The sequence below is a fragment of the Lepidochelys kempii genome, chromosome 2 (genome assembly GCF_965140265.1).
Source record: "Lepidochelys kempii isolate rLepKem1 chromosome 2, rLepKem1.hap2, whole genome shotgun sequence".
In the NCBI taxonomy this organism is placed as follows: Eukaryota; Metazoa; Chordata; order Testudines; family Cheloniidae; genus Lepidochelys; species Lepidochelys kempii.
This window is the reverse complement of record NC_133257.1, coordinates 177469308-177492681: the sequence shown is the minus strand read 5'-3', so window position 1 is coordinate 177492681 and position 23374 is coordinate 177469308. Positions and strand designations below refer to the sequence as shown.

The 23374-nt window shown below is 38.4% G+C and overlaps 1 protein-coding gene across 2 annotated transcripts; it reads right to left on the bottom strand.

Moving 5' to 3' along the window:
• Positions 1 to 2358: 2358 nt before the first annotated feature.
• Positions 2359 to 20257, bottom strand: INHBA (inhibin subunit beta A). Of its 2 annotated transcripts, XM_073329485.1 has the most exons (3): positions 20171 to 20257; positions 16992 to 17506; positions 2359 to 5875 (listed from the first exon to the last, which is right to left on the bottom strand). In XM_073329485.1, the coding sequence occupies exons 2-3, from the start codon at positions 17377 to 17379 to the stop codon at positions 4989 to 4991; spliced, it is 1275 nt and encodes a 424-aa protein (XP_073185586.1). In that variant the 5' UTR covers positions 17380 to 17506; positions 20171 to 20257; the 3' UTR covers positions 2359 to 4988. The 2 variants fall into 2 exon arrangements, with proteins under 2 accessions (XP_073185586.1, XP_073185585.1); XM_073329484.1 differs by lacking the exon at positions 20171 to 20257 and having other exon boundaries at positions 16992 to 17718.
• Between the last annotated feature and the right edge of the window lie 3117 nt (positions 20258 to 23374).

Here is a 23374-nt window from a genome sequence, read left to right as displayed (position 1 = left end):
CCATCATCAGTATATGGTTTTCAAAGTGTTTAAATACCAACCCCATTAAGATTTAACACAAATTCATTGTATCTCAAAAAGAAATTGATATATAACCCAGAAGTTGTTTGTTTCTGCCCATGGAAATATGAATTGTAATTGTTCATATAAGACCAAAATCCTATTTCTCTTACTCAGACTGCATAGCACATTACTCCACAAGTAGTCCCTTCAAAGGCAATGGCACCAGTTGTGGAATAAGGCTCTATTAAATATTAGCAAGTGGCTCAGAAACTGGTTCTTACATTGACTCATATTATTGTTATGATTAACGTGAGGTTCAATTTAAAGGTTTTAATAACTCCAACACATGCCTTTTTATCTACATTTTAGGAACATATTCTGCCACAGTTCCTCATGTTGAGTAGTAATTACTAAATGTGTGCCCCCACTGAACTCAATAGGACTATTTGGAGTAAGAGTAGCCCTTCATTTTTTTGTTTAGCATATGGACTTCTATGGGTGATTAAGCTTCTCCAACTCAGAGGATGCTGCTAATCGCACCTCAAGTTTGTAGTGTTACACGTACATTAACTTGATTTATGGGGATTTATGATTCAGTACTAGTTTACAGTGATTGTTAAAGGACTGCTCCTATTGAAGTCAATGGCAAAACTCCCATTCCCTTCAATGGGCACAAGTTGTGGCCCTAGATCAGCATTCTGCTGTGAAATGTAAGTGCAGAAAAATCCCAAAAGGAATCATAACTATCTGCAAGCCTTTCCTTTTACTAAAGCCCCAGACAATCACAGGTAAATACATTTGTCCTCACTAATACATATCTCAATGTTGTACTTAAAACAGGCTCTCCAAGTTGGATGTACTGTTAATATCTGACATTTGTAGATTTTTTTTAAAAAAAAAAACAACAAGGAAGGGGGCAGCATTTTGGAAGGTCTGAGGCATTTTACAGCATGAGGGCTGGAGAGATATTGAAGAAATTTATTTTTAATTTTCAGTTTCACAAGGAGTGGCTTATATGGAGGGGAATACATTAGCATTTAAAAGCCTTTTCTTTTTCTTTTCTTTTACTATGCTGCTACCTAAAAAGAGAGGTTATTTTCAAGATCACATCCCCTCAAAGAACTTGTCAAATTTATAATGCTATTTTGAGGACCTGTAGATTTAATTAAAGCAAATTATTAGGGGGGGGGAGAGGGTTGATCAGTCAGTCTTGATTAACATCCCAGTTTCTGATTTTATTTTATCATATAGGTTTTCATTTCCCTCTTCTTTAAATAACTCTGACCACAAATCAAAACCCCATGATTGAGTCTAGAGTTGAAGGGAGAGAACTTTTTAAAATTTGGAAACAGGGCGTACATATGAATTCAAGCTACTGAGCAGGGCTTGGGAATAGTTACTTATTGACTTGAAAACCTCCCACTCTTTCCAATATGTATATCATGTAACCCACCCACCACATCTAAACTCCTCTTTTGTTTCCTCACTTGAAAATTTTCTCATGCTAGTTTCATGTTTTCCAGAACCAGTCCCCTTTCACCACATATAAACTTGTGGAGGGAGTTGGCTTTTTGAGCTATACTACATTAATTTTTTTTTTTAAATTAGACTCTGTCTGCTCTGGCCAGGAAAATCATGAGCCCAATCCTACTCCAACTGAAGTTTATGGGAGTTTTGCCATTGTCTTTAATGGCAGAAGGATTGGAGTTCATGCCAGCAGTTGCTATCTAATCAAACTTAAAAATAGCATATGCTAGCGGGTATTAACCATGCTGTAAATTGGTTCACAAAACATTTCTATAGTCTCATGTAAGTGGGAGCTAGTTGGTGTTGGATGTGGCATCATTCATGCAAATACAGTTTCTCTCCCCACACACAGTTTGCAATAGACCAAAGCTAAGCCCCAGTCTGAGAAGTCAATGGGACTACTGACATGAACAAGCTTTCCAGGAGGGCTAGATGTACAGTTTTAGAGCCTGATCTGAAGCCCATTGAAGTCAATGGGAATCTTTTCACTAACTTCAATAAACTTTGGATCAGGCCTCCAGTGTTCCAGAATCCGAGTTGCCTCCTATTGAAATCAGTAGTAATTTTGCCACTCACTTCAATGGATGCAAGATCAGGCACTTGGTTTGTTTAATTTGTAAAGAGAAATTATTTATGTATTCTTTTTTCCATTGGCAGTTAGTAACCCCTTAAAGAAAAATACAAACTCCAGGGACCAATTTAAATCAGAAAGCCTTGATATCTTATAGAATACTTTAGTGACAAATTTAGTGTTTACCTAATTGTTACAATTTTTACAAAGGTTTTTTTTTTTTGCAAACTGCAAACAAGTCTGTAAAAAATGCATCGTATAAAAAGTACATAAATGTATAACCCATTAGCTGTACTATGCAATCTAAATACTATGGAATAAATTAGATAGAAAACTTAGCTATAAGCACATACATTGATATTTATTCAACAGAGGAATTTTTTTTCCTTTTTTTTTAAAATCTCAATCGATTCATACAAACGTGGGTACACCCACACCCACCCACACACACACACACGGAGTTTTGGCTGACAAAAATGAAGGCCCTGATTACACTTCTTAAACATGGTTCTTGCCATAAAGGTGCTAACACACTGTATCCCTGTCCAGTGTCGACAGGGCTTAATTGTGCTATAAAACTGTTTTTTTTACAAACCGTGCTGTCGCCAAGATGGGGAACCATGTTCGTGCTTTTCTAGCAAGAAGTGTTTTTTTAAGCACAGCTCACTAGGATGTTGCTAACATGGGGGCTTGGTCCTGCAAACCTTTACTCACACGGGTAAGAACTTGCAGCATCAGGCCTCATGGTTTCCAAACTCAGTGTAGACAAGGCCTTAAGGTTTCTCCCATTCCCTCTAACCTTTTCCCCTACCCAACAACAAATGTTTTTACTTCAGCATTCTTTTAAATATGACAGTGATAGAATTTTAAAAACCTATCTACCTATGCCCTATGGGTTGGACCCTTCAGGTTAGGTGTTGACACTGAAAATTAGGTCTTATAGTGTGCAAACTCATCAAGAGTCGCCAGACTGGAGAGCGATGGTTGAAACAGCCAGTCTGTTATTAAAGACTGCATTTGAAATAGAAATAATACCATTGCTTTAATTTTACTCTGTGTTCTACAGGTGTGAGGGTGGAGAGGGCCCAAAGCTGCATGCAGGGTGACATCAGATCTTGCTAAGTGGTTCACTGGAGCTTTAGATTTCTTGTTACGAGGGATTGTTTTAAATGTGTTCCTTTCAATTCATTAAAAAAAATAATCTTTTAATACACTGTGCTTTGCACACAAACATTCATTGCTTTAAGAACATTAGGGTGAAGCCTGAAGTGCTTATACCATGTGTGTATATATACATATATACACACACACACACACACATATATATATATCCCCCTTGTATGAAGTTGTTTTCCTACAATGTACAGCTGCTGTACATCAGAGAAAAGTCTTAGTGTCATGAATGTGAAAGGAGTAACAATTATACCATAGATGGGTCTGAAATAGAATCCTGGACTCAAGCACCCAGGACTTTCTAGCAGTTTGAAATCCGCAGCTAAACCCAGATCCCACTGTTATGTTTTGGGCAATATTTCAATTAAACTAGTTAATGGTTGTATATCAGCCTGAATGTAATCAACCCCATTGTCCCATTAATCTAAACCCTGACTTATTACTTATGACCGGTACCAACCACAAACAGACTGTTTAGAGGCTCACATAAATGTCTTTGGTGTATGTCTCTATTCTTTTAAAGGTACAAAATAATAATTATTATTATAATATAAATAACTATTTTGTGTGCTGTAGCAGTTCTTGTATAGCCCACAATAAGTGCAGCTCTCAACCCCTCCTACGCCCAATCAACCTCCCTCGAATATACTTGTTAAATAAAGATTAGACAGGTCAAACACCATTGTAGTGCAAATAGTAAACGATTAAAAATTTTTTTTTTTTTTTTTTTTACAAAATATAGAAATGTTCGGCTCCAGTAACTGGACAAACATGTTCCTTTCAAGTATCTCTCATTGAAACAAAAAAAAAGTTACTTCCATTAAATAAAGTCTTTCTGGTTTTTTTTTTTTTCTTTCTCTCTCAGGTAAACAGTTTCAAACCAACTAGGTTGCATAGTTCTAATGTTGTAAGCACCTTAACGAAATGTAACTTTGTATTCTTTCTTTCATTCTTTTTCATTTTTTTTCTTCTTTTTTGTTGGTTTTTTTTTTGTTTTTTGTGGGGTTTTTTTTTTTGCAAATGTAGTGCAGAAGATGAAGGTGTGAACACCTGCGCAATATTGTCCCTTTACCAACATAAGTAAGTATATGTATGTGTGTATTTGTGTGTGTGTGTTCACGTATGTATGTGTGTATTTGTGTGTGTGTGCTCGTGTAAACACACACATGCACACACAGGCATATATATATATACACACACGCACACACACAAACATACATACAGTACATACACTCTCATTATGTCCTTGGTAAATTGGGGGGAGGGGAGAGGGAAAAGTGCCAGTGAATGCAGTGTTCATACACATGGCTTTTCTAGGATTTTCAATGCCGTTTTGGACTCAGAGTCCAAATTGCTGCAGGTTAGGCAAGCTGCTACCAGGGCTTGAACTGATGGGTAACTAGGAGAGGGAACACAATTCCCCTTGTAACAAATAATGTTTAACATACTATATAATAAAATATGGAACATATTGAAAGGAAGGGGAATCTCCCTCCCCACACTGCTATTCAAAAAATTTCTCATTCAAGCCCTGTTTGTTTATGCACTCTTTTTCTTCCTTTGTCTGTCTGTAATCTTTTTGAACTCCATCTTTTGTTTGTTTGTTTTAAATTTGTTTGATTTGGAAAGATTAAACCATAGCCGGGTCTTTCCTCTACTGCAGCTTCTTTTCAATTCTCCACACAGACAGGAGGCCCTCGGTGTGGGTGTGTGTCTATGAGCAGCCACACTCCTCCACAATCATATTCTGAATGTCCTTCTTGATGATGTTCTGCCCGTCGTCATAGTATAGCATGGACATTGGCCGTAGCTTGGTGGGCACACAACATGACTTGAGATTGGAGAAGGGGCTGTGGCCCCTCATGCGGTAATGGTTGATGACCGTGGAGTGGAAGGATAATGATGAACCAGATGTGCCCGCTATGTGGCTGGGGCACTCACCTTCACAGTAGTTGGCATGATAACCTGTGGGAGCAATGATCCAGTCACTCCATCCAATGTCCTTGAAGCTGACGAAGAACTGCTTCTTGCAGCAGATGTTGACCTTGCCGTCGCACTCCAGGCCCCGTCTCCGTCGTTTGTGCAGGCGGTCGTCTGAATGCCGGGCAAGCATCATCAGGAAAGGTCTGTGTGACTGCTCTTTCTCCTCTTCTACTGTGGATTCTCCAACTTCCTTCTCTTTCCCTTCCCCATCATCTTCCTTTTTCTTCTTCTTGCCCAGCAGCACCAGGCTGGCTCCAGTCTCCTGGCATTGGTCACAGGCAATCCGCACATCAAGGGAGCTCTTGCCCTGATCCAACAGGTATTGCACACTACTGGAGACAGGAAAGATGTGCCAGGTACTTTTACGGGTGTCCACCATCTTTTCAGAGATGAGAGTCTCACTTTGATCACCCTTCAGCTCTCCATCCTCCATTTCTTCTGCTCCTTCAGAGTTGCCTTTGGGCTGTCTCTGCTGTTGATACAGTCGGATGGTCACTTTTGTTCTGCTTCGGTTGGCCTTGGAGACTTTCAGGAAGAGCCACACTTCAGCATGCTCCACTACGGATAGGTCACTGCCTTCCTTGGAAATCTCAAAGTGCAGCATTTTCTTTGCGGTGCCTGAAATTGATAAATAAAAACAGATGGGAAGAACCGGTTAGTATGTATTTTTCATTCCTTTGATAAGTTTTTATTGTCACCAGAAGAATAAAATTCCCTAAGTTATGTTTCTATTTAATATTCTAAGTGTTCCCTACTGTGCCTTGCTAACCCCCTCTGTCTCCCACATCTCTTTGATGTTACCTTTTCTTGCACTGGAAATTCTCTATTTACTGAAGTATCGGTTTTCCTATTTTTTTTATCATATAAAATTTTGTTTTGGGAGCATTAATCATACATGTGAATTCATGCAGTGCATTTAATGACAAATGGGCATTACTTGGTGTGTAGGGGTTAGTTTTGCTCGGCTTTCTCTTTTGATTGCTATTAACTGACAGGGCACGTAACCGCTGTTTTGTTTTTTTTTAAAAAAGCCCATAAAAATCTATAATACACATAAAAATCTGTGTCTAGTGATAAAAATTGGGCGGCTAGATCCATGGCCACAGAAGTCAATGGGGGATTTGCCAAAGGAAGCAGGATCTGGCCCCTATACATCATCATCGTTCTTCATTAAATTCTTACACCAAGGAAGTATATGCCAATAGTTTCAGAAACCTAGCAATACTTAAATATCTCTCTTAGCATTGAGAGATTCAGAGATCTATACATTTCAAGCATGGCTTAGTGTTCTGCAGCCAGATGCTTAATTCTACTGGACTACTAGCTATAGATTCTGTTCTTAATTTAACACAGTGTGCCCGTTGTGATTATAGTAATAGCAAATCCACCAAGAAATGAGCTAAAGAACCTTCTGGGGAAGGTTCTCTGGCATAACTATATAAACTTGCTGGGATGCCAGTGATGATGATTATGCTGAGGAGGGGGAGTTTCTTTGATACAGACCTCACATCCCTGGCAGAAGTTAAAGTGAACGGTGAGGACTGTTTTATGATTTGATCGCTAAAGCATGAAGTAGTTAAGACAGAATGAATTGGATGTTTTTTTTTTTAAACATCTGAGATGGTTTGTTTGTGTCTAAGACTATGGCATTATGATTTGTAGGAAAGCTGGATTTTTTTTTCTAGAGAAAGAGAAGACTAGCACTCTGGGGGCAAAGTGTTTTCTCTATGGGGCAGGATGGACAGGCAGCAGATGTTTGGAATTTATAGTTGTAAAACTTTAAAATGGATAGGGACAGATTCTGAACCCTTATTCAAACTGCATAACACCTTGCTCCACAAGTGTGGAGTGAGGTACCTTTCAATGTGAGGTAGGGTATCAAGGGCAACCACTGATCAAGACTGAAATGGTAGAACCAAAGCATCAAAAAGGTCACTTGAAAAGGGCTATTGTATCAGCGAGGCTGTTGATCCTGGCTCTTCTTCATCAGAGAATTCCACAAACAATCATTAATTGTTCTCATTAGTTCTCACAACACCCCTCAGAGGTATCCCCATTTCCTAGATGGGGAATCTGAGAGACAATGTTTAAGTGAGTTGCCTATGGCCACAGAGGATGCCCTGTGTGAATGTAAGAACTCAAGAGTTCCTGGCTCCTAAAACCCTGTGAGCAGCCCACACTGCCTTCTTAGCTACCTGTTTCTTTCTTTTTTCTGATACAGAGATCTTCAGCTTCTCCAGACGGAATTCCCAGGTCAAAGAGACAGTAATTTCTAAATTACTGTGTGCCAGAGGGCACACTGTTTTGGTTTTTGTTTTCCTTCCCAGTGAGAGTATGAAATTGTGGACTTGAACTGTCCTTGGGACAGAAAAACATATGGATTGTATTAATTGTTTCCCATCGACTTTGCTGATACCTGTCTCCAAAGCGGGTTAAATGTGGTTCTCACGGAATTAAACAGGACTGTGGGGTAAGGTACTGCTTTCAGAGGTGTATCTTTTCTCACTTAAAATTTGTAAGAAGTTTTGGGAAAAGAGACCAGAGAGTTCTAGTGTGCCAATCCAAGCTGACAAAAGCTTTGAGATGTGAGGTTTTCTGAGAATGACAGTCACTGGATAGTGATTAAAAGGAGATGAGTTAGCCCTTTTTGCTATTGCATGTCTGGTGCTCATGTTTCCATTTGGGCAGTAAACAAACTATGGCAAAGCTGTCTGCTTTATAAGTGCAGAAAGTTTTTGATACAGATGGGCATTAACCAAAACTCCATATATGCCAGAAATTTGGAAAAGTTCAGATCTGGACTCCAACTTTATAGCTTGCCCATGTCTTTGTAATGGGCCAAACCAAAACCTAAATCAGAGCACCCCAAAATGTGCAAGAGTTCTGGATTAGGAATTGAATTTTGTGGCTTATATGGTCTATCTCTCAAGATATATGATGCACGTACCCCCTTCATTATGCGCCTGCACTTCTGAGCAAAGCATTTAGAGTAGTGTAACTATGCTCCAGGTTTGGATTTGGATCTGGATCTAGATATGAAACACCTCTAAATTTAAGGGAATTCAAATCTAGGCTTTTGGTTCTAATGTATAATGAGAAAGGGGCTTTATAAAGAAAGTACTTATTAAAGGGTTACTTAATACTCTTAGGTGTCAAGATGCAATATTTAACATTTCTGTTCTGAGCATTATAATGGGAGCTGAGAATAATTATAAAGTGACATACTTCCATAAGTAGATTGTAGGCTGATGAGTAGTATGTGTAACAATTTAGTTACTCAGTTTGAACGGATGTTGCATGAAAGACACAAAATCTCTGGATCTTTTAAAATTCGTTTTTCATAAGTCCCCATATTTCTAAAAGTTGAATTAAATCCCTAGTAGTAATAAAAAAAATTGAATAATACAGCATGAAGTATTTGAATAGGCTTTCAGTGCTTTTACCTTATCTCACTTCTGAACTGCTGCTGCAAAGTAACATAAAATGAAGTCTAATGCCATAACAGCATACCAACATTAAGAACTATGGATTTAAATTCCAAGGAAAGAAGGAGATGCAAAAAAGTCAAACGGTCCTAATGCTTTTGTATGAAAAAAAATTTCTATGCAGTCCTCAAGCCCACATTGTTTAGTAGAAAATTCTATTATGTTAAAGAAACCTTTTTTTAGATCCCTTTTCAGGAGGCCGGTATGGAAGAAAGCTGGAGGGAAAATTAACATAGTGGTGGGGAAAAATCAAAACTCTCTTGAATTCACCGCAAATCCCGAATCAGCTAACTATGATCTTTTGTAATCCGCTTCTAAGAAAGAACTAACAGTACAAATACTGAAGTCCTAACTTGGTTTGTACAAAGTCCCTCTTTTGGGCAAACTCTTATTGTAGTCAGTGAGAGTTTTGCCTGAGTAAAAGTTGAGTTAAGACCTCAAGAGTTGGCCCAATGTGAATGAACGTTCACCATATAAGAGTCATTTTTTTTAAAAAAAAGCCCATAAATATCTGAAGAGGAATCACATCTCAAGTGTTTTAGGTTAGAAATTCTGCAGTCCTGTTTTCCCCCAAACATTGCTCAGGGATTTAGCTTCAGCTAAAACCTTGCGTAATGCTTTGGAAATGTACACTGCCTTCTAATGAAAAAGCATGCTGTAGTCTGTCTGATAACTGAAAGTGCAAAAGAGATCTCACTAAATGTTTTGGGTGGTATCATTTCATCACAAGCTTACAGCAATACTTTCGTTGTCCTCTTTTTGTATTTCCTTGTCTGCTGTGGCTGATTTTCAAGCGACTTTTTCCATTTCTAATTACCCTGTTCCTCCTGCCTGATTCATGTGGAAAACCCCACAATCCAACACTGCTGACCCCTTCACCCTTCAGTGCTTCTGAGCTATACTGACAAAATATTAGATTGTGTTATCACAGGAGAAAGTGCTAAAGATGGGAGAGGTGTGCTTATTCTAGAACCCCAGGTCTGAGTGCCTCTCACCCCTTACTTAACAAAACATTGGGGTTGTTTGTGTCTGATTCCACATCCCTACTTCCCAGCTGTGGCTGGTCTCTGCCACAAAGAAGGTCCTGATTCTAAAGAGCAAACAGAAATCTTCTAGCAAAGCTAAATATGTTGGCAAAAGTTGTGGAGAAAAGTGAAAAATAAAACATTAATTGCCTATGTTATGTGGTAAAAGCTTTTATAAGGAAGGAATTATTCAGTGGGAGGGAAATAGAGCAACACTATTTGATATTTTAATGAGAGTTTGCTATCATCTTTTGCCGTTCAATATTGCTTGCATACCTTTAAGGACAGGAGCCTGAACATGTGATGGGAACGAAGGATACATTTAAATCCTCCACATACCAAGCTGCAAAAACTGGACGGACAATCATAAGGCTGCTTATGTCTGTGTATAATGACCTAATACGGAAGAATTAATTTTTTTTGACTGCATGGAATGGGGGTGAGTGGACAGGGAAGGTGGCAAATCACTAGAAAAACCCATGCCAGAGCTGGGAGGTGGGGGACTTTGAAACCTCTTCATTCTTCAGAATTGGCTTTTGTGTGCTTGGTGTCCCCCAGGAGAATGCAGAAGGAAAGGAGGCATGTCACAGATAAACAGGGCTTTGCCAGTGGGTCCAGGCGGTTGGTGGACCCACGCAGCAAATCTCTGCATGGGGCTGCATTTACTCCTCCCTCTTAGGTCTCCCAATAGAAGCCAGAGGATTGCAGGTGTTAAAGTGCACTCTGAGGCTCATGAATCCTTTCCTCACTTCTGCCAAGTTGCAGTCCCTTAGTATGCAGTTCCAGCCTTCTGACTTAGGATTTACACTGTGCCTCAGGATAGGGCCCTGAGTTTGAGTTTGAGCTGTGTGCACCTACACAGGTAGGGCCTAAACTGTACAACTCAGAAGATCTTTTGAAAAAAATGACAGGTTTCAGAGTAGCAGCCGTGTTAGTCTGTATTCGCAAAAAGAAAAGGAGGACTTGTGGCACCTTAGAGACTAACCAATTCATTTGAGCATGAGCTTTCGTGAGCTACAGCTCCCCTCATCGGATGCATACTGTAGAAAAGTGAGCTGTAGCTCACAAAAGCTTATGCTCAAATAAATTGGCTAGTCTCTAAGGTGCCACAAGTACTCCTTTTCTTTTTGAAAAAAATGATAGTACATTTATAGCAGGTTTTTCCTTAACCAAATGTTGTTAAATGGTTAAGTCTTTGTTTCCCCCCTCCCAGGCCCATCCATCACCCATGGAAGCAATTATACTTCCTACCATTATAGTGGAGCTTACTCTTAATACACGGTATTTAAATTGGCCATGGAAAAATGTTCACTGTGTAAGAGAGCTTTGTGACTTTAAATTTCCATTCTTCGTTACTGTTTCATTTTGAGTCATTTTTATGTTATACTGTAAGTGAACTATTTTTCCCTATAAAGCAAGCTTTTTTTTTTTTTTTTTTAAGTTGCTAACTTTACTACTGTCTATGTTTAGATTTTGGGGGGAGGGGGACGATTTGTACAGTGTGCCAATCTGTAATTACATTCAAAAGCATCCTTCTCTTTACTCCTCATTTTCGTTCCCCGGGAGACAGAGAAAAAGAAATAGGTTAGTAGAAAGGTTCTTCTGGAGCGAATGAAGAGAAGAGTGTGGTTGAGAGATAATTGCTTGAAAGGTTTACTAATGAGTGACCACTAGAGCTAGAGGAATTGGTCACAGTTTATCCAGTGAATTTAGCCTTGTTATCTGTCTGGCAACTATCCCTAAGCAGACTGATTATTACAATTTTTTCATTATTCATGATTATTCAGTGGCAATTTATGTGGATGTATTTCAGTCTACGGATCACTCACAGTGATTCTCTCCAATTATTTATTATTCTTCACGTGTGATTGGTCACCTAAGTCACAGGATTGTGTTTCTGCTCCCGGACTGGATAACTGTAATTCTTTAAACAAGGGAAGAGCACTTCTGGTGCAAATAGCAAATACCTTGTATTCATGTTCACATACTCTTGTCTACAGGCGAATACAGGTATTTGCAGGAAGAACAGTCATCCCCGAAATGTTCATGCGCACAAAAACCCATTCCCATAAATGTTCATGAAATGGCCAACAGAAAAGGTACCAGCAAGGTCATCTCATCTGAAATTTGAGTAAATTCAGCTCTACTGACTCATATTTTATTTTATCAGAAATTAACATGTTACTTATTATCCAAAAAGGAGACATTCTGCACTTACAACATAGAGTTCCTTCACTAGAGTTAAAAATCTTCCCTCATGAGGTTTTGTGTGTTTGTGTGTTTTCAAGGGAGTTGTAGGGGTGCTTTCACCAGTAAGATTTTTGTAATCTTAAGTTAAAATGGTTCATTGTACTGTAGAAGACAAAAGAACAATTTGTGTGTTGTTAATAATACCGCAGATTTGAATTCTAAGCTGCCACTCTTTCCATACAAATATTGCACTTTTGTGCAGTAAGGGCCAAAGCCTGAGCTTATTGAGGTGAAACGCAAAATTTCCACTGGCTTCAAATGAATTAGCATTTGACCTTAAATTACATTGTTAAAGCTCTGTTACCGCAAACAATATTGACTTCACACTTACAAATACACATGTCCACATTTAAGGGCACCCGGACACAGATCTATGCACACATTTATGCCTACAGGCCAGTTTATATACACTGATCGGCATCCATTTGTACATAGGCATGCCTGCGGACGTGCATGCACATACATTTATCCAAGCACCCATGTCCATTTAGCCAGAAACACTACACACACAAATGCATGCACACACATGCCCAGGCTCGCATGCCCTGGCACATACATCTGCATAAAAATACATAGGCACACTTATGCATATATACAAGCAAAATGTGTGCCCACATGTACCCAGCTGTATTTGCAGACACAAGTGCATACATGTCTGCACGCACAGTAATGCTCTCTCAGATACCTTTTCTAAACTAGTTCTCTCCTTCTTGGATTCACCTGCACTTTCTTAAACTGTTCGCAACCACCCCAACCCCTAGGGAAGCTTCTCATTTTGTTTCAGTAAAATGCATTTAATTGAGAGGGGTTTTCCTCTCTTGGAAGTAATTTGCTTTCATTTGTTAGACTTGGAAGCTTTGATAAAGTATGCCAAAGTGGGGGAAAAAACCAAGGGGAAAGAGATTTGTTTTCTGAAAGCCAAGGAGATTACACTAGAACAAATGTGATAAAATCAGCTCAGATGATGATTCACGGTCACATTTCTCAGTGTCTGTTTAAAAAAAAATAATCATTTTTGATCTCTAGATTTCAAGACTGTAAGCATCCACCAATTTATCAGATTTATCTTTTTCCCTTCCTTTGCCTGTTTCCTTACATCGCATTATTTTTCCGGTAATCTTCCACTCCAGTGAATTTCTGCCTTTTAAACTAGATGGAAGAAACAAGATCTCCACTCAGAGGCTACAGATAAGCACAAAGATCTTTGGGATTCAGGATCCAATTAGGTAAAATAGCAGCTTGCAGGAAGGTTAACATGCATGAACTGAAAAGCCTTTGGAAGAGTTGTGCCCTCTTGTGGCCATTGAGTGCTTTACTGAGCACAGAAGGATATACACTTAAATAAGCTTCTTTTAAAAAGGCAATTGATTAAACAATTTGAGAGGGATAAATGACCAATCCTCCTTCTTCCCCCCTCATTCCCACCAAACACTTTGCTCTTAATGCCAGGGCTGGCTATCTATCTAGGAAAAGAGACGTCTGAGTCTTTACTGTCAAGTCAATTCACGTCTAAATTTGACATGAAATGACGAAAAAAGGTAAAACTGATGTGAATAGCTATCACAATTCTCATTTATTCTTGATATCTCTAATAACAACCTTTGGGATTTCAATGCTTATAACTCCCCTCTCTTACCCAGTGGCTGATGTTAGCAACCCCCTTCAGTGCTGATTTAGTTGCCAGGATCAGTATATGCACTTGGAACTATCCCAGGGTTTAGTAGTTGACTGGCTAATAAGCTATCTACTTAAAAAAAATAATAAAGGGGTTAGTAGCCAACCAGATTTTATAAGCATTGGCTATCTAAGTAATGGAAACTTGTTGGCTATGCCTGTCAAGAACATATATGTCTGCCCCTCCCCCCTTTTCTCTAACACAACTTTTAAGACCTTGAAGTAAACCGCAGAGTTTTGGCAAAAGGATGCTCCTAGCAGAACTAATCTCAGTTAGTAATCTTAGCTGGATATGTAAGTAGAAAATCATTTTCATGTTTTATTTGTTAGAATGCCAGGGTACAATAGGGTTCTCTTATAAACTTTTGTCCAGTACTCTTGGTCATTAGTTTTACAAAGATGTGCCTGGAATTGTAGCAGTGAAAAGTACCTGCCAAGACTTCTGCTGATCTCAAGGATATGAGGACACCTGTGCTTTAGATGAGTTCAATACATTTACTCTAGCCTCTCCCTGCCCGCCCCCCATTTATCTATATCCTCTACTATTTTTCATTTTAGTCTCTCTGTTTTATGAAACATCAGCTTGAATATAGATTTTGAAAAACAGAATAGATGCACAGAGTAGTGTGTGCATACTTCATTTTCATTGTATATTTGTGTGCAATAGCTGGAGGCGATTTCACAATGAAAAGTGAAATATCTCTTTTTATGCTTGTGAGTATAGAATAACCACAGTTCCTGAAAGGGTGAAGTATGATAGGATTGTGTGTGGTCATACCCACACAAACAAAAATCTAAATTCTTACTCTTATTTTCACCAGCATTTAGTTGATATAACTTGTGTCAAGTTTCCATTCATTTTGATGGACTCTCTACTGCTTCCTTTTTAGATGATGGTGGTTTTTAGATTGCCCATGGATCTGTGTTCTGTTCCTGGCTCTTCCACACACTTCTTTTTACAACCTAAGAGAAGTGGCTTGAATTCTCTTTGCCTCAGTTTCCACGTGTGCACAGTAGGGAAAATAATACTGCTTTAGCATTTAACCTCCATCTTTACAAGTGAGTATGTGTCAGCGAGCTGATGTCAAGCTGAATTAAATCATTAGTGTTTGGATAGCACGGTGAGCTCCATGGATGGAAAGGGTTATTCAGCTGTAAAGTATTATTAATAGATCTTGAATTTATAGAGGAAAATTATTTGTTCAGCAGGTTAAAGAACTGACTAGCAGTAATGACCCCATCCTACAGATATTATTCCCTACTGGAAGTCAATTTTTTTCATTATAAACCTAGACTCTTGTACATGTCTACTTTATTAAACACTTCTAAAAAAATTCCCTTCCTCTCCTTCCAGCTAAATGTCCAGTTGATATGGAAAAAAAGGCCCCAAACATCTCTTAGAAGATACCTGCCATAGCTCCAAGAAGGTGGAGTGCATCAATGGAAGCAAAAAGGCAAGAGAATAAAATTCTGCATCCTGCATTTTGCTAAAGAACTAGATACCACAAATCTTCTTACATTAATTTTGTTGTTAATATTGATCATTATATGGATGTAAATCAAACTGGCGTTGTGTGAGCATTCAGTAGTTATTAACAGAGAAATGGGCAGCTGGATTATTGGCCAGTCTGTGGGCAATGGCACAATTCTTTTTGGTCATGTGACTCTAAGCCAATTGGATTAGGAGTTGCAATTTAAGGCTGTCATGTTTAATAGGCATATATCAAATTCAGAATTCCTTTGCGTCAGGGCGCAGGAAAGACAATAACGAGTTTACAAATAATTGGGACTCACAGGATGAACAGAAACCACTATTCATTCCATATGTGCTCTGCTTTGAGAGAGGTGCTGAAAACCAGGTGGGAAGTCTGCTCATTAGCCTAGCGATTTCTTTGCTTCTATAAGTCCATTCCTTAAACAGGTAGAAAACCACAGCTGCTTCAAGTGTTCACTTGCACTGAGATGTTCTATCCAATGTTTGAAATGGCGAGCACACAAGGGAAGAAAAGCATGACTCTTCCCAGGGAAAGAACTGATAACGGCTGCATTGACAAGGACGCCAAAGGCAAGGGCTTCTTGTACAGTTGGAAGCCATACAGCCGGCAGGAATGTCTGCTCTTAAAAGCATGCACACTTCTGTGTGTGGCTTGCCTGCAAACAGAACATCTGAGTCAACAGGTTTTCAGGACTGGAAACTCTGAGTGTTGTCTTAATTGTTTATACTGCCGCAGCAAACTTTTAAACAAAAATGCTTGGAGTTCCTGTGCATACTTTGCCTACCATATGCTATATCAAACAAAACAGTGACATTCTTTTAAAACTGTCTTGGCAACAAGAAAAATTCTTTGGCTAGACAGCATCATAAAAAGAGTTGCTATTAGCAATTTCATACCTCTCCAGATTGGTGATACAGCTATAGCAAGATGTAGACAATCTTATGTACATGCATACACATATATTCCATTGTACTGAGTTCTGGTTCTACTCATTTAGGGGAGAATGTTACAGCGGCTTCCTATAGGCACATGATGAGGTTTTGAGCAACTAGTTAGTAAATTCTATACACTGAACATTTTATTCTTACCAATTAAAGAGAGCAGAGTAGTTCAAAGTGAACACTGTCAAGGTTGCAGTCTTTGGCAGGGAGCACTTAGGAACAGAATCTTTCCTCTTTTTTTTTTTTTTTTCCAGCATGCAAAGGTCAGCATTACAAATTGGATCATCTACAAGTATTTGTCCTGATTCTATTGAAGTTTATCTGACAGTCGCTGAAACAATGTATTGCCTAGGATGCTGTGCCAATTAAACAACAAAAATGCCCTCCCACTTGTATTAAGTTAAATATGCTCCATGTGGTGTTACACCTACTGGTATTTTTTTTAAACAAGGAAGGTTTATTTTAAAAAATAGTATTTAGATCCCTTTCTTTCATCAGAAACTTTCTAAGAGGTTGCAGCTCTTTCCCTTTCACCATCAGACCGAGGATCCAGTACTTCAATGCAACTGCTCTGGTTTGGAAAGGTTTGGAAAGATTCCTTTGCAGCCTGGCTTTCTGCTCAAGATTGGTTAGATAGCTTACTTACTGTTTGGCTGTGTGAGTTTAGCAAGTGTAAGCAAGTAAGCTGTAGCCAAGACTAAAGCAGGTAGAATCAAATTCTTTTACAGTCCTTTTCCCTTCACCCCCCCCTTCCCCTTTCTCCCTATAATCTTACAGAAAATATTATTGTTGGGGAGAAGAAACAAGTTAATTGCAGTTCTGGCATAGAAAGATATTTTACAGTAGTTTTTTCTAGCACTCACCTGATTCTGCAAATGTGATGATTTCTGAAGTTTGCTCTACAAGTTCATTCATTTCTGCTCTTCTTCCAATGTCATCCTCTATTTCCACATAGCCATCCTCTCCCACCTTTCCTACGTGGAGTTTCTTTATGGCGTTTAAAAGTGCTGCCTTGGGCACCGGCTGAGTGATGTTAGGTCTGTCCCTCAAGTGCAACATGTTCAGTATGTGCTTCTTTACTGCTTCCACCATCTCAGGCTGTGAGCTTGGCACATCCTTTGAGAGCGTGGCAAGGGCACACGATGGGCAGCCGGTGACTGAACTGTGCCCCTCAGATCCTGGGGTTGGAGAACTCCTCGCTATAATCCAGCAAAGCACCAACAAAAATCCTCTCTTCAAAAGCAAAGGCATCCTGGCAGCAAAAGTTGTTGTGATTCCCTTTTTAAAAGACCCTGCTTTGCCTCTCTCTTCACACACAGGTTTTTTGTTGTTTGTTTGTATGTTTGTTTTTTTTCCCCTCGCCTTTTCAGCAAATTCTCTGGAACAAGAATAGAAAGTTTTCTGTGAAGTTTTGTTTGCAGGTTCCCTCTCTGAATGCAGTAAGTGCTGTAGATGTTTGTGGCTGTCAGGGAGAAGAGTTCTGACTCTGTCTCAGAGTAGGAGAGAGACACACAGAGAGAGAAAGAGGACGGATTGGCCTAAAGTGAGTGAGTGAATGAGAGAGGGAGGGAGTTTTGTCTGTGAGTAAGGGCTATGATTAGGAAAGGGGGAGGAACAGCCAAGCTGCCTTCCTTATGCTCATTGCTCCCTAACCCACACCTCTCTTCAAATATCACCACTCATGTTTTCTGCCCTCCCCCACCCCCCTTTGTTTTTTTTTTATCTCTTTCACTTCTTTTCACTTTACTCTTTCTCTCTCTTAATTTTTCTGTTTGAGTTTCCTTGCTATAATTCCCCATCTTTTTCTATTTCTTCAACAACATCACAGGCTTAACGGAACAGGAGAAGCATGAATGAAAGAAAAGAGTTCACCCTTTGGATAAGCACCTTGCTGTTGCTCCTATCCAATATTAGATGTTAAAAAGTGGGGGGGGGGGAGAGGGAGAGGGAGAGGGAGAGTAAGAAGACAGGGGATCTGAATGTTTGGAGCTTAACATTGTTCTGTCTTGAATGAAAAAAGAGAAAAGATGCTACTTTTCCATTTACTTTTTAATGCTCAAAAGTTGTCAACACTGGCAAGAAATCTGAAGGGAACAAAATAAACCTTTTTTGTTGAGGGGACGGACGAGGGGAGCCATATAGTACTACATAACACTTTTTCCAGCTGCACAGTGCAGCAAAGCATAGAAAGACACAAGCAGGAGACAGTACAGCACATATCTGTGTCATATTAAGATACTGCCTTCCTATCCAAATATATGCCTCATTCTACCCTAGTGTTCGCCCAGAACTTCTCAAACAGATCTATTTAGGTTTGGGATTAATCAAGTAATGACTGAAAAGTGCTTGACAGTGAAATGTGTTATATATAACTGGCCAAATCTTAAAGCTCTGATTCAGTTTTTATTCAATTCTTAATCAGGCAAAACTCTCACTGATGCAAATAAAAATTTTGTCTGAGTAAAGTCTTCTAGATTTGGCCCATTGTTTTTAGAAAGCACTTTCCTTTTGTTTCATTCATTTAAACCACATAGTACAATCATGACATCAGAAGAGGTGATTACATAGGAAGAGTAAATCTAAAATACTATTAAAAGCCAGATCCTCTACCAGTAACCATACGCCAATTAACACCAGCTGTAGATCTGGCCCCATATTAAAAAATCATTCTTTGTCAGTTACCTCACGTTGTCCTGACATGCTTTATAATCTTCTACTCTATTCACCTTAGCAAGCTTAACTGAGAAAACTTCCTTATGTTTTGACATTATAATGAAAAACTAGAAAACTGGATTTTATCAGTTTAACACCTCAAACTTTCAATATTCTTTCTAACTGCCTTTTAGAGATATCTTTAAGATCACTTTTGTTCTTTTTTTCTTACGTGCATTCTTTCTTTTATACACACATGCACACATAATATTTGTATTTTTATATATGGTCATCCTATATCTTACAACCAGTAGGGTTCCGTATATTATCTTCAAAGGTATTTGTAGTGGGAAGAAGTAAATTATAAATATAAGCATTGTGAGATCTGTAATTCCCATAAAACAACTACAGGCACGAGATCTGAGAGGAAGGGCAGGGAATAATATAGTGAAAATGAATTAAATATACAGAAGTATTTGAGCAATCAACAAGACTTTTGCAAATGTTACATAGTGCAATTCTTTTTTCAATAGGGCTCTTTTATAAGAGTTTTTCTCTATTAAAAAGCATCTGCAGTACACCCTAATCTGAGCTCTACTGACCTCAGTTACTATACTGTTATACTTAAGGGTCTGTCAGCATTTCCTTTACAAACCCTGCAGCCATTCTTATAAACACATCTTTGTAACACAACCCCTGCTATATATAAATATCTTGGGTCTCATGAACAGCCCAAAGTCTGTTGTAATTACAGTAAGTTTGAAAGTGAGTCTGAAATAGGACTAAAAGTTTAATTGACTGAAAATATAATTTGAGATGACAATATTTGTTTAGAGTTTCAGGTACTGACAGGTAAAGTAGATAGGTATGTATATAGATAAGAGGTATTAACATAGCCAGATAAATTCTTATGTAGCACCCATCACAGTAATATCAGACATGTAAGTACAGTATGGGTGTATATTGCTATAGAGGCACAGGTAAATACAACTAATTTCTCATCCAGTGTGGTTGTTCAGCCACACATATTATATATATGTGCTATTATATATATATATATATATATATATATATATAGTACTAACATATCTTGTTGTTTATTGATTTAAAGTTTAAGCAGAACTCTACATTAACAAAGTTTTGAATCAGATATATAGACTGGGTATACATATATACATATATTCTGTACTGTGCACACTTAAATATGTTTAAGTTTTAAAGTTCATATTAATCTGATAACTACAGAGAATACCATTCATATTGGTATCTAAATTTAAATAAGCTGTAATTTTTTGTGCATACATTCACTAAATATATCCATGACAACATGCAGATAAAATGTCTTAATTTAAAAAAGAAAAGAAAAAAACTCAGACTTTAAAGTTTTTACCTCTCCGTCTTCACTCTTTCTAGGAGACTGTGTATTATGCATTAAGAACTGCTCAAATTCTTCTTTGTGGAACAATGTGAAGCTGTATACTGTAGTTCTCATGTGTATACTCACTCACACATATTTAAATGGGTTGGAATACTGTGGACTATTCAATCAAAATTAGGTGGGTTGGAATATTGTTTTGGATTGGTTTATCCAACTGACATCATCGATTGACTGACTGTTTTCCTGTGTGAGACATACTTCTTGGTAATTAGCTGATGAAAACTTTGTCTAGTACGAGTGTCATGGATTCAAGTATCAGTATTAAACCCTCCAGGTTAAAGTGTACAGCTTAAAAAAAATCAGACAGAAAGTAAACATGCTGAGTCAAAGAGGCAAATTTCAACTTTTTATTAGATAAATATATACAGATAAGCTTTTGTTAGTTCAATCACAGGATCTGTCAGCCATTTAATTACTAATTAGATAAATGTCTTAGCCTGCTTTGGTAGTAAGAAAACATTGAAGATTCTACTTGCAAGTTCTGGTTTTAAGAAAAGTCAGGAAAATGAATGATTTTATTCAGAATCAGTTTGTGGTGGGTATAATTCTTTACTAGCTAAGTTTTGCTTCTTTATTAACTTAGGGATGCTTCTAAAGCTGTTTACAACTTTGTTGGTTTTGATCATGTTGCTCATGTCCGATTCTTCTTGTTTCTCTGCATGCAGATCGCATCACACATTTTAAAAATAGGACATCTAAAATTTTTATAATTAACAACACATACTGTCTGTCTTGGAAATAATGTTTGACTTGGCACATGTAAAAAAAATTGTCCAGAATTTGATCTCACATTAGTGAAAATCAAAAGTAACTGCATTGAAATCGATTGAGTAATACCAAAGTAAAATCAGTGCAGAGGTCAAAAGTGGGCCCAAAATCTTTCTTTTTTTGTACTCACACATTGTTGCTGGTTCTTTTGTCATTCAGATTATGATCCTGGGGCCTGATTCTGCAGTTCTGATCATCAAAACACCCATTGACTCCCCATCCTTCAGAATATATTTTCCAATTTTATTTATATATTCTTGTTTGTAACATGGGTATGAACATTTTTTGAAATATGACTAAGTTGATCAGGAAAACGAGTAGAAATATTAAACTCGCATTGGTACAAGGGAATGCTCGTGCAGCATAGACTCCAGTCTGAAGGGAGAATGGTTGAAGAATGAGCCATGTTCACATGATAAGTTTGGTAAAATGAGCAAAATTAGGACTTAATGGGAACCATATGACCAGATAGGTTGTGTTGTTTGAAGGAATATGCTTATAATAAGCCTTTCAGACTGCCACAAGCTGCTGATTGTAGGATCTTGTCTCTTGAAACAGGTTTCAGTAGGTTCCCTGCAATCTGAGGCATTCAGAATCATAGTTGTTAGGGAGAGCATTTTCCTCTTTAGAGATACTGAGGGAGATACTTGAAGGAGCACATAATTTCATTACAGACGAGCACACACATACTTACTCTCAGGACAAGATCTTGAACCCTGAAACACTAAAATAAAGCCAGGGAAAGGAACTTTTCCAGCATGGAATTTTGTTTTCTTAGAACAGAACTGATTTGGTTTTAACTAGCACCTCTCACACCCTAAGGTATCCACACTAAAAGTTCTTTGTAATAACAAGTCTTATATCATTAATGCAGTGAATGCCAGTAAACTTGGCAGCTATCATGCATTCAGTAAGAGCTCACAGAGCATTGACTTTATGGATCGAGAAAAAGTTGACCAGGAGCATAGTAGGTTTATCTTGTACTCAGGACCAACATATTGTGAGATCGTTAACTTCCTCCTCCTTGTTAAACTTCTCATCCAAGTACAATACTTGAACCAGTGGAGTGACTTCTCCCCCGACTACTGCACTACAGTGAACAGCCACACAAGGTAAGACGCTGCATTCCTGAGGTATACAATGAGCAAGACTGCTACCAAGTAAATCGCACCAACATACATATGGTATATGACAAAGAATTCTAGAGGGAGATTAAGGACCACATTATTTGTTTCAGTGCGTGTTCTTCGTTTCCTCAGGGAATTGGTACACAGCTTTACCAAAAGCCTTATGAACGCTCCATTTGATCCCTGTTTTTTTTCCACGCTCATTCCTTTCTTTTTTTTTTTTTTTCGCCACCCCATCCAGCTCTGTTCATTTCATTGTTGTCTTTTACTGTACCTACAGCAACACCTGCTGGCAGTGTTCCGGGAGCACTGCCGGAAAAACCCGCTGATCCGACCCTTCACACTGGCTACCATTAAGCAGCATCAAGTCATATTAATGAGCTGCCTCTATTTTTACCCCTTCCCGCCAGAAAGGACAACTGCACCTCAGAGAGGCTCTTGATTTTTTTTTCTTTTCTTTTCCTTTTGTTTTGTCAAATCAAGAATCCAGAAAATGATTATTCATTTAGTGCAGTTGGGATTTCTGACTTGGGCTCTGATGTCAGCAGTTGAAACCACATAAAATCTGCATGAGGCTGGACCTACAAGTTGACTTACAAGCATGCTCCATTTCCCTGGTGAATCAAAAAGAGAGAGAGAGAGAGAGAGAAAAATGTTCATATACCAATAACCCACCTTCTTTCCCAATTGTCTATTTTCATCCTACCAGCCACTAGCAAAATGGCCCACTGCCATTTCGTTATTCACCTAGTGGAGGTTGCATGATTTAGTGGCTATTTTAGAACCCTGAATTGCACACAAGAGTATTTGCATGTCTCCATTCTTGCTTAGAAAACACATTGGCAAAGATTGCTGTGCAAATCAGCTGGAATGTCACTCTGTTGTACCTTATTGTACTGTAACTGTGAAAAAAAAATGTGCCAGAAACTTATATTTAGACATTTTATGTTTCCGCTTTTATGTAAAATGACCAATTAGGGCCAGTTTTGCTGCTGCTAATTCTAAGGCTTATGTGCTGCTTTAGAGGGGCCGGTGTTTTCAATCCTAATTAGTGAGCTGGTCAAAAAATAAAGTTCATCTGAGGATAAAGGCTTAAGTTTGGAGCGTGAAGTAAAGAATAGCTTTCATGTTCTCCCCTTTGTTTCATAATGGTTATTGACATACATCTCAGGGACCAAGTAAACTATGTGCTATTTGATCAGGGTCTGTCCTTGTATGAAGTCACAAGAAGAAGAAAAGCAAGTATGTTCATTTTGTTTCT

What these genes read in the sequence shown, in the direction of transcription:
- INHBA (XM_073329485.1), bottom strand. Translation starts at nt 17,379, where the DNA reads ATGCCTTTGCTTTTGAAGAGAGGATTTTTGTTGGTGCTTTGCTGGATT. An exon ending in CATCACATTTGCAGAATCAG is followed by an intron (nt 5,876 to 16,991) that starts GTGAGTGCTAGA and finishes TATCAATTTCAG; the next exon opens with GCACCGCAAAGAAAATGCTG.